The 12,093-nt window shown below is 42.2% G+C and overlaps 1 protein-coding gene across 1 annotated transcript; it reads right to left on the bottom strand.

The window, feature by feature from the left end:
* Positions 1 to 1,381: 1,381 nt before the first annotated feature.
* LOC126272676 (uncharacterized) lies at positions 1,382 to 8,696 on the bottom strand. Its single transcript, XM_049975695.1, has 2 exons — positions 8,237 to 8,696; positions 1,382 to 1,563 (listed from the first exon to the last, which is right to left on the bottom strand). The coding sequence occupies exon 1, from the start codon at positions 8,586 to 8,588 to the stop codon at positions 8,241 to 8,243; it is 348 nt and encodes a 115-aa protein (XP_049831652.1). The 5' UTR covers positions 8,589 to 8,696; the 3' UTR covers positions 1,382 to 1,563; positions 8,237 to 8,240.
* Between the last annotated feature and the right edge of the window lie 3,397 nt (positions 8,697 to 12,093).

The raw sequence follows: 12,093 nt of genomic DNA on the forward strand, positions 1-12,093 counted from the left end.
TTTTGCAGTCAAATCGGCAACTGAATTCTTATCAAAAAATTATTACTACAATAACGACATTTCTCGAATGCCACCAATAACTAGAACCTATATATACAGGGTGATAACAATTATTTGTAATTGGTTTGTTTCTTGATTTGTGGGAAGGGACCAAACAGCGAGGTCGTTAGGAAGAATGGGGATGGAAGTGGGCTGTGCGCTTTCAAAGAAATCATCCCGGCTGGCACTGGCCTGAAATGATTTAGGAAAATCAAGGAAAATCTAAAGCAGGATGGTCGGACGCGGGTTTGAACCGTTGTCCTCCCGAAGGAGAGTGCAGTATGCTAGCCCCTCGCTGGGTAAACTGTTTATAAAACACCACAATGGTGTAAGAGAAGTCGCGACGCACAATTTGATCTAAGACGTATGTGGTGTATCAGGCGCGAAACAACCTCAAGTTGGGCTAGAAAAGCTATCTAAGGTACATCACATGTGCAACGCGCGTGCTGTATAATATTCTGCCGCCCTCTTATACTACCAGCGTTTGTTAACCTTCACAGGAATGTGAAGGTAATGAAAGTAAAATAATTTCAGCACGTTATACGAAAACTAATTACGTTTTCAGTTATATATAAACTTAACCTTAGAAGCACAGCCGTATTATCATGGTAAGAAGGTCAGACTTAACCGTTAATTTTACGCTCTGAAAATGAACAAAACTGTGAGGCAAAATTTACGAAAATTACGTCAGTTTCAAAATTTGTAAGTGTACGACTAAGTCGGTGGCGCCAGAAGGCGAGAGGGTACTGAAAATGTCATACTGTGCTGATGGGCAGTAGCTTACGTGGCATTAGTATCTTACATCAAATTGTGCGTGTCGACGTCTCCTGTATAAGACATAAAGATCAGTGCTAGACGCAGAAATTCCAGACAAATATGTCTGCAAGAGATACTTCTGTGTGTAAGCAGAACATCAGACAAAAATGCAGTAAGTAAAATTCACATTGAAATACCTTATTAAACGAACTGTTCTTATATCTAGAGCCGAACCGAAATTGTAAACATGATTGATTCCGCACAACATAATGTTTGAAACGAATGAAATGAAACATATATTGTAGAATAAATATTCATTTTTAGAAGCTGCATAAACGAACCTGAAACATTTTAAGTAAAAAAAGGTCCTTTTTCATAGAAATGCTGCTCAGTGTTACTAATATTGTAGGCTGCACTCGTGACAATCAGTGTGTCATTTTGTTTTCCGGTGGCTGTCGTTCACAATTGAGCAGTTTCGCAGGATATGCTGTGTAATGATAGGACGAGGAGGAAGAATTAGGTAAGGTAGATAGAAAGTAGTAATCAGCGACAGTTTCAGGATTACAAAGCACATAAAAGACTCAAAGAACAAAAAAATATAATTTATTTAAACTAATATTAAAAGAGTACACGATTCTGTAATGTATCAAAATAACTGAAGACGTGTTCAGATCATCAGCTGGTGTGCTGGGGACACGCAGCAGCCGACGTTGCCCTGTGACGTGGTCTGATGCTGCGCAGTCGCCACCGGCGGCCCGTGTTACAGCCCTGTAACACAGACGAAAACAGAGCCATCAGTAACAAGTCAAGTACGGTCCCTGGCTGTCACGTACTCATCCAGAACACTGTCTCTGTTGATGTTCAAATACGGATCCAGATCTTGAAAAGCACGGTATACTGTAAAATACCATCAACCGCTACAGAAAACATTTGCAGTAGTACGTAATGGACCAGTTCCATTTCGTGACGCAACATTTCAAAGCTGAAATTTCGCTCTTTTTTGACTTAGCCCGTTGTTAATTTCATGGATGAAACTTGCTGCACCGCTCCAATAACGCTGAAGATTTCATATCCTTATATAAAGACCTCACAGCAAATTTCATTGACATAACTCCAACATTATTGTACACTGCAGCTTTCATGAGAAATAATGTATGATTCCCACCTCTATTGTCTTATAGTCGAAATAAATGGGGCAAATTTTGTATATTAACGCCTATATAACTACATTTTTAGGTGGTGAAACTAACGGAACACAGCAGTGTACTTCAGCTTCAAAATGGTTCAAATGGCTCTGAGCACTATGGGACTCAACTGCTGTGGTCATAAGTCCCCTAGAACTTAGAACTACTTAAACCTAACTAACCTAAGGACATCACATACATCCATGCCCGAGGCAGGATTCGAACCTGCGACCGTAGCAGTCGCACGGTTCCGGACTGCGCGCCTAGAACCGCGAGACCACCGCGGCCGGCCACTTCAGCTTCAGGTTAATGTTCTGTTTCCTGTTTCCGTGTTTGCTTTCAAATAAATATGTTTACGAAAGGATCCTGCACTGGCTGTACATAGCTTCCGTCTTTTTTCACTCATACAAGTGTCTGTGAAGATTCACCATCACGAGTGGGTTTCTCTTACTTTCCTAACTAGAACATACTGTTATTCATGCTGCTGTCATCTTTATCGCGTGCAATTTTTGTGATTACCACGCTGTTATGACTCTATGAAAATGTACTCGCAAACACACACTGTATTAACATTAACAATTTTTTTGTCCCTTTCGTCTGCTCATATAACATAGTAGTTTGGCCTGCATATACTTATATTATTGATCTTTGACCGTGGAGCAATATAGTATTAACTTGCTCATAGCTTTTTCTGAGTTTCATTGTACTTCTAAATACATTCAAAATTCGTGCATGATGCGGCAGTTTTTCAGATTATGAGGTCATATCTCTTGATCTATAATAGGTAGGTGGTTGTTGCCCCCACACGATTGTTTTCACGAACAATACGAGACTCTAATAGAAGGGAGAAGCGATAGAGGTACTCAGGGTACCCTCCGCCAGACACCGTCAGGTGGCTTGCGGAGTATGGATGTAGATGTAGATCTGGATATAGACAGTAAGGGACTTGTAAACCAAGTTTGGTTAAATCAGCCCAGTGGTTTAGGAGGACATGTGGGACATACATACACACACACATCGACATCCATTTTATTGTATATTCGTAAAAATATGGAAACACAATCTTTGCAGAGCTATATACTCTTACTGATTTGTGTGATCAATATGTTTAAAGTTTTCTAAGGATGGTCTACAAAGTCAAAAGCCGCTTCACAATGAACTTCAAAAACTGTGTTGTGGAACGTCACTATTAGGTATTTCAGTTTTTACATGTAGATCTACATTGATACGCTACAAATAACACTAAGTGCCTTTCACAGTAATTCTCGATTATTTCACTCTTGAAGAGCGCGCGGGGAAAACGAATACTATATCTTTCCGCGCGAACTCTGATTTCCCTTATTTTATTATAGTGATCTTTTCACCCCCATGTAGGTCGGAGTCAACAAAACATTTTCGCGTTCGGAGGAGTAAACTGGTGATTGAAATTTCGTGAAAAGATCCCGTCGCAGTGAGAATGCCTTTGTTTTAATGATGTCCTCCCCAAATCCAGTATCATGTTCGTGACACTCTATCCCCTATTTTTCGATAATACAAAACGTGCTGTTCTTCTTTGAACTTTCTCGATGTACTCCGTTAATCCTATCTGGCAAGGATGCCACACCGCGCAACAGTACTTCAAAAGAGGACGGATAGGCACAGTGTAGGCAGTCTCTTTAATAGATCAGTTGCATCTTCTAAGTGTTCTGACATAAAACGGATAGGCCTTTGGTTAGCCTACCCCTCAACATTTTCTATGTGTTCTTTACAATTTAAGTTGTTCTTAATTGTAATTCCTAGGTGTTAAGTAGAATTTCCGGCCTTTAGATTTAATTGAATTATTGCGTAACCGACGTTTAAAGTATACCTTTTTCAACTCATGTGGATGACCTCAAGCTTTTCATCACTTACGGTGAATTGCCGATTTTCGCACCATACTGATATCTCTTCTACATTGTATTTTTGTTTGTTATGATCTTCTGAGACTTTACTAGACGATAAACGATAGCATCATCTCGAACAACATAGCACACTATGTTAGTGTTTACGATAAATGTTCTCAAGAATACGACTCTTAGTGCGGTCTCTCATTTTGTTGAGTCGATTTGTGATAATCACTGGTCCTTAGTCGCGAAAAACGAAATTTTAATAAATGTTTTATTTTCACGGCTTTGTCACTGACTTCTCATTGAATGAAACGTCTATAGGAAGTAATTCAAGTTTTTTTCTTTCAGCTCGTTATGTTTTTAAACAGCAAATGATACATCTCCTAGAAGTTACTCTCCAGTAATGTACTTTTCATCGCCAGACTGTCCCACTGGCTCATTAGCAATACCATTTTCGGCAAAGGATGTTTCAGGTTCAGGTAAGTATTAAATCATCCTTTTAAAGCCTGTTATTCAGTATACGCAGTTTTACAAGTGTCAGTTATGTTTAGTTCTCATTGACACTTCAAGATTTCGATAGGCTTCACCTTATATAATCGATTATCAGAAGATACCGAAGTAAGACGCAGGTAGACTGTGACCAGCTACTGCGTAATCTACGGACCTTTGCACTCGATCCCAGATCACGCCAGTTTTAACCTTTAAATGGTTGCTGTGCCATATACCAACTATATCAACTGGATAACACTGTAGCTGCGATTCAGAATTACATAAACAAAATCAAGAACTTTTTTACTCTTTCCAGTTGAACAACAGTTTCCTTTTGCCCATTTTTGTTATATTTATCTAATCTTTGTCCAATTATTAGAAAATTAGTGTATCAGCTATCTTTGCAGGGTGTTTTCGATCTTCGCTCACTTTTTAGATGTGTCTATTACTATTTTTACGCTTTTTGTTGCTCAGTATTTTCACTGTAGTGTGTTTAACGCTCTCACTTGTAACCCTCGTATTTTCAAAGCTTTATAACCTGTGCTAGCTAACATCACTCCTGATCACTGCAAGGACTCGGAAGTTAACGTCATAAATGACGTTGATAACCGAGTTCACGCATACGAGAAAATCGTTTAGATCATAAAGTCCTTATTACTGTGTCTCATACATGAGTCCTCTACGATACGTCTCAAGGACAGAGTCTCATCCCGTACGATGTATTTTTTTCATAGTGGCTGATGATAGTAACTTGTGGCAAGTTGCCATTGTCAATTTTATCAAGATGAGTTGTAACGACTTACAGTTAAGTACCGTAAAATGAAGTGAAAAGAAACAAAACGGTGAGCAAAAAAGAAAAGCCCAAAAATGTGCTCTGGTATCGTGTCAGAGGATAAATGAGAATATCATTCAAATATTTGTTTGTCTAGGTTGGTAGTGAACCACTCTAGCTGGGAAACCATGAAATTCTAGATCTAAGAGTAGTTCGTTTAATAAGGTATTGCAATGTGAATTTTACTTACTGCATTTTTGTCTGATTTTCTGCTTACACACAGAAGTATCTCTTGCAGGCATATTCGTCAGGAATTTCTGCGCCTAGCACTGATCTTTATGTCTCATGAACAAATAAAGCGAGTTGGGTCTCACCCGATCGCTGTTTCCGGAATCCATGTTGATTCCTACAGAGTAGATTCTGGGTTTGCAAAAACGACATGATACTCCAGCAAGAAACATGTTTTAAAATTCTACAACAGATCGACGTCAGAGGTATAGGTCTATAGTTTCGTGCATCTGCCCGACGACCCTTCTTGAAGACTGGGACTACCTGTGCTCTATTCCAATCATGTGGAACCTTCCGTTCCTCTAGAGACTTGCGGTACACGGCTGTTAGAAGGGGCAAGTTCTTTCGCGTACTCTGTGTAGAATCGAACTGGTATTCCGACAGGTCCAGTGGACTTTCCTCTGTTGAGTGATTTCAGTTGCTTTCCTATTCGAGTTGCTTTTCTAACGAGTACAGCATTCGTCCCTGACCCCATTTTCGTGAATTGCAATGCGCGACCACATCGAACAGAACATATAGAAGAACTCTTGGAACGAGAGGATATTCGGTGAAGGCCTGCCCATTCTCCCAACGTAATTCCCATCGAACACGTGAGGTATACGTTGGAGAGACGTACTGACGCACCATAAAAAGCCAACTCAAGTCATCCATCTGCAGGAAAAGCGATGCTCACAAATTTCTGGGGCGCAAAAGGGGCAGGTCTGGATAATTACCTTGACAGTAATGTTGGGGCAGTAATGATAATAGTTGAGACTGTGCTAAATTTACTTTATGAAGAATCGCATAGATTCGTAAATGTTATGACTAGTCGTGAATGATATCTACAAAAATTCCAATCCTTGGTGAGAACTGGTACTTAATTTCAATGGGTACAAATGACGCGTAGATTGCTATGCAGCCATAACCGTGAACTTTCAGAGTCATCGGTCGTGGTGAACTACACAGTATTTGAGGCAGCTGTCAAACCTAATAAATTTTGTGTGTATTTATGACCTGATTGTTAATTCCAGAATGAATTTTCGCTCTGCAGCAGAGTGTATTGACATGAGACTTGCTGACAGATGAAAACTGTGTATTGGATCTGGACTCGAACCTGGGACCTTTCCTTTTCGCAGGCAAGTGCCTCACCGAATTTTTTGTCGTTCTATGTATCTGGTTCTTCGTAATTTTTCGTGGTCTGTTCTGTCATGTGACATCTTCCATATTCCATTAGGGAAAACTTCACTTGACGTGTTTTCTTCGGGGGGTGTTTCCAGCGTAATATATAGATGAGAGGTGACCTGGTGGAATTTTCTGATGACGGGGATATGTCAGGAATTTATAATGGTGGGGTGGGAGGAGTGAGGAGCGAGCAAGTCCCTATGTGTGAGGAAGCCACTGTATTGGCAGAACCATTTTCAGTAATGTATGATACATTGCGACACCAATAAACGAAAAAGGCTATGACAATTTTTTATGTGTTCAAGCTCAATTCACTCAACACGGTTTCGTGAGTGATGTTCGAAGCTCCTTGAGCCAACTTTTCATCTACCTCTTTTCTTCTTGCAACAAAGCAGAGAAATTACGACAGCAGCTGCATCTTTATCGCACAGTATTATTCGCAACATATTTGACAATACAAGTCTGTGTAAATCGTCGATGATATTGCGCAACGTTATTGTGCAATACGCTGGAGTGACAAAAGTCGTGGAACACCTTCTAATATCGTGTTCGACGTCCTTGTCCCCGGGCATACTGCAGCAACTCGACGTAGCGTGGACTCAAGGAGTCGTTACTAGCCCCTGCAGAAGTATCGAGCCATGCTGCCTCTGTAGCCGTCCATAACTGCGAAAGTGTTGCCGGTGCTGGATGTTGCGCAAGAACTGATCTCTCCATCACGTCCCATAATTGTTCGATGGGATTCATGTCGGGCGATCTGGATGGCCAAATCATTCGCGCGAAATGTCCAGAATGTTCTTGAAACCAATCGCAAATAGCTGTGGCCCGGTAACACCCTTGGGGACAAGGATTCCATGAGTGGTAGCAAATGGTCTGCAAGTAGTGAATATAATCATTTCCAGTTAATGATCGATTCAATTGAACGAGAGGACCCATTCTGTTCCATGTAAACACAGCCCACACCATTATGGAGCCAACACCAGTTTGCACAGTGCCTTGTTAATAAGACGTGACCACTGCTTCGTGTGGTCTGCGTCACTCTCGAACCCCTCCGTCAGCTCTTACCAACAGAAATCGACACTCATCTGACCAGGGGACCGTTTTCTGGTCGCCTAGGGTCCAGTCGATATCGTCAAGAGCCCAGGAGAGGCGCTGCAGGCGATGTCGTGCTGTTAGCAAAGGCACCCGCGTCGGTCGTCTGCTGTCACAGACCATTGACGCCAAATTTCGGCGCCCTGTTCTAACAGATGCTTTCGCTATACGTCCGACATTGATTTCTGCAGTGTTTCACGCTGTCTTGCTTGTCTGTTAACAATTATAACTTTACGCTAATGCCGCTGCTCTAGGCCGTTAAGTGAAGGCTGTCGGCCACTGCGTTATCGGTGGTTATAGGTAATGCCTGAAATTTATTCTCGGTACACTTTGACGCTTTGTGTCTCAGAAACTGAATTCCCTAACGATTTTCGAAATGGAGTGTCCCTTGCTTATAGGTCCAGTTAGCATTCCGCGTCCAAAGTCTTAATTCCCATCGTGTGGCAATAGTCACGTGGGAAACGTTTCAACATGAATCACGTGGGTGCAACTGACTACTTCGTCCGTGCACTGCCCTTTTGCACATTGTGTACGCGATGCTACTGCCATCTGTGTGTGTGCATATCGCTTCCCCACTTGAGAGCTTTACGCACCTGCTCAGATGTCGCCAGCACGCGACGGCGCCCACTCATTGGAGTCCGGCAGCCTGCGCCCCGCGTGACCAGCGGAGGCGGCGCCGCTGGAGGCTCTGCTGGAGAAGTGGTCTCGGTGCCCTGCCGGCGCCCACTCGTTGCTGTCGGGCAGCCTAGGGCTCGGCGCCGCCGCCGCCGCTACCCTTCCAGCCGGCGCCGCCTCCGCAGCGTCCTTCCTCCTGGTGAGCTGCTCCAGGCGGCGGCGGAACTCCTCCTTGTGCATCGCTGGAGCCTCCACAGGTGCCGCCCTGGTCGCCATGTAGGCGCGCCCACCCGACACCGCGGCGCCCACACTCTGCCGGACGCTGAACATCTCTCCTGCAGCGTCTCAAGCACTCTGCAGCTCCTGGTATAAGCCGGCGGACGCCGAGAAGTTGCCGCCCTAAGCGTCTACTCAGAGGCAGCTGCTAACGCTGTGGATATCTCCCCATCTCTGCTGCTTCCTTTTATCGGGCCGGATCTGATGCCGGACAATGCGTCAGGTGTTATCTCAGCTTATCTGCCTTGTGAGCACTTTGTCATCCGATCGGTTTTCTGACGAACAATGATGACGAAACTCGCTGTCGCGACGGAAGGTCGTAATGTTCCGCAACAACTGAAGTGCCCTGCTTTAAGAATTCATTTTATTACGTCATCCATTCCTATGGTAAAAGACAGAGAGTGAGAGTTATCTACAAGTTCTACGGCAATCAGATTGGAGTTGCAAGGATCAAAGAGCTTCAGAAGGTAGCAGTAGTTGGCCACCACCTCTGTCAACAGAAATATTTCAAATTGTTTGTACCAGAATGAAGATTGTAATCTATGGCTGGGAGAAACCGACTGGTTAAAAGTAATATCAGTATTTTAGCTCTGAATAACAGTTATTTTTCGGTATTTGTTTGTCTCTGTTTTAACGTTTAATGTTTAGTAATAACCGTGTAAAAAGACCGAAATAGCAGCAGTGCTATAAATTTTGGCTTTTAAATAAATATTTTTTTTAAAAACAGGTAGTATTTACTCGTAAACTTTACGTTGCTTTGAAATACAGCGTTGTTGTGGTCTTCAGTCCTGAGACTGGTTTGGTGCAGCTCTCCATGCTACCCTATCCTGTGCAAGCTTCTTCATCTCCCATTACTTAATGCAACATATATCCTTCTGAACCTGCTTAGTGTTTTCATCTCTTGGTCTCCCTCTACGATTTTTACCCTCCACGCTGCCCTCCAATACTAAATTGGTGATCCCTTGATGCCTCAGAACATGTCCTACCAACCGATCCCTTCTTCTAGTAAAGTTGTGCCACAAACTTCTCTTCTCCCCAATCCTATTCAGTACCTCCTCATTAGTTATGTGATCTACCCATCTAATCTTCAGCATTCTACTGTAGCACCACATTTCGAAAGCTTCTATTCTCTTCTTGTCCAAACTATTTATCGTCCATGTTTCACTTCCATACATGGCTACACTCCATACAAATACTTTCAGAAATGACTTCCTGACACTTAAATCTATACTCGATGTTAACAAATTTCTCTTCTTCAGAAACGCTTTCCTTGCCATTGCCAGTCTACATTTTATATCCTTTCTACTTCGACCATCATCACATATTTTGCTCCCCAAATAGCAAAACTCCTTTACTACTTTAAGTGTCTCATTTCCTAATCTAATTCCCTCAGCGTCACCCGCCTTAATTCGACTACATTCCATTATCCTCGTTTTGCTTTTGTTGATGTTCATCTTATATCCTCCTTTCAAGACACTGTCCATTCCGTTCGACTGCTCTTCCAAGTCCTTTGCTGTCTCTGACAGAATTACAATGTCATCGGCGAACCTCAAAGTTTTTACTTCTTCACCATGGACTTTAATACATACTACGAATTTTCCTTTTGTTTCCTTTACTGCTTGCACAATATACAGATTGAATAACATCGGGGACAGGCTACAACCCTGTCTTACTCCCTTCCCAACCACTGCTTCCCTTTCATGTCCCTCGACTCATATAACTGCCATCTGGTTTCTATACAAATTGTAAATATCCTTTCGTTCCCTGTATTTTACCCTTGCCACCTTTAGAATTTGAAAGAGAGTATTCCAGTCAACATTGTCAAAAGCTTTCTCGTCAAGTCTACAAATGCTAGAAACGTAGGTTTGCCCTTCCTTAATCTAGCTTCTAAGATAAGTCGTAGGGTCAGTATTGCCTCACGTGTTCCATCATTTCTACGGAATCCAAACTGATCTTCCCTGAGGTCGGCTTCTACTAGTTTTTCCACTCGTCTGTAAACAATTCGCGTTAGTATTTTGCAGCTGTGACTTATTAAACCTGATTGTTCGGTAATTTTCACATCTGTCAACACCTGCTTTCTTTGGGATTGGAATTATTATATTCTTCTTGAAGTCTGAGGATATTTCGCCTGTCTCATACATCTTGCTCACCAGATGGTAGAGTTTTGTCAGGACTGGCTCTGCCAAGGCCGTCAGTAGTTCCAATGGAATGTTGTCTACTCCCGAGGCCTTGTTTCGACTCAGGTCTTTCAGTGCTCTGTCAAACTCTTCACGCAGTATCGTATCTCCCATTTCATCTTCATCTAGATCCCCTTCCATTTCCATAATATTGTCAAGTGCATCGCCCTTGTATAGACCCTCTATATACTCCTTCCACCTTTCTGCTTTCGCTGCTTTGCTTAGAACTGGGTTTCTATCTGAGCTCTTGATACTCATACAAGTGGCTCTCTTTTCTCCAAAGGTCTCTCTAATTTTCCTGTAGGCAGTATCTATCTTACCCCTAGTGAGATAAGCCTCTATATCCTTACATTTGTCCTCTAGCCATCCCTGCTTAGCCATTTTGCACTTCCAGTCGATCTCATTTTTGAGACGTTTATATTCCTTTCTGCCTGCTTCATTTACTGCGTTTTTATATTTCCTCCTCTCATCAATATTTCTTCTGTCACCCAAGGATTTTTTGCAGTTTCTTCAGTTTTAATCGACAGTTCATAACCAATAGATAGTGGTCAGAGTCCACATGTGCCCCTGGAAATGTCTTACAATTTAAAACCTGGTTCCCAAATCTCTGTCTTACCATATATAATCTATCTGATACCTTTTAATATCTCCAGGATTCTTCCATGTATACAGTCTTCTTTTATGATTCTTGGCCCACGTGTTTCCTATGATTAAGTTATGCTCTGCGCAAAATTCTACCAGACGGCTTCCTCTTTCATTTCTCTCACCCATTCCACATTCATCCACTGTGTTTCCTTCTCTCCCTTTTCCTACTCTTGGATTCCAGTCACCCATGACTATTAAATTTTCGTCTCCCTTCACTACCTGAATAATTTCTTTTATATCATCATACATTTCATCAATTTCTTCATCATCTGCAGAGCTAGTTGGCATATAGACTTGTACTAGTGTAGTAGGCATGGGCTTCGTGTCTATCTTGGCCACAATAATGCGTTCACTATGCTGTTTGTAGTAGCTTACCCGCACTCCTATTTTTTTTATTGATTATTAAATCTACTCCTGCATTACCCCTATGTGATTTTGTATTTATAACCCTGTATTCACCTGACCAAAAGTCTTGTTCCTCCTGCCACCGAACTTCACTAATTCCCACTATATCTTACTTCAACCTATCCATTTCCCTTTTTAAATTTTCTAACCTACCTGCCTGATTAAGGGACCTGACATTCCACGCTCCGATCCGTAGAACGACAGTTTTCTTTATCCTGATAACGACGTCTTCCTGAGTAGCCCCCGCCCGGAGATCCAAATGGGGGACTATTTTACCCCCGGAATATTTTACCTAAGAGGACGCCATCATCATTTAACCATACAGTAAAGCT

The sequence above is a fragment of the Schistocerca gregaria genome, chromosome 5 (assembly GCF_023897955.1).
Source record: "Schistocerca gregaria isolate iqSchGreg1 chromosome 5, iqSchGreg1.2, whole genome shotgun sequence".
NCBI lineage: Eukaryota > Metazoa > Arthropoda > Insecta > Orthoptera > Acrididae > Schistocerca > Schistocerca gregaria.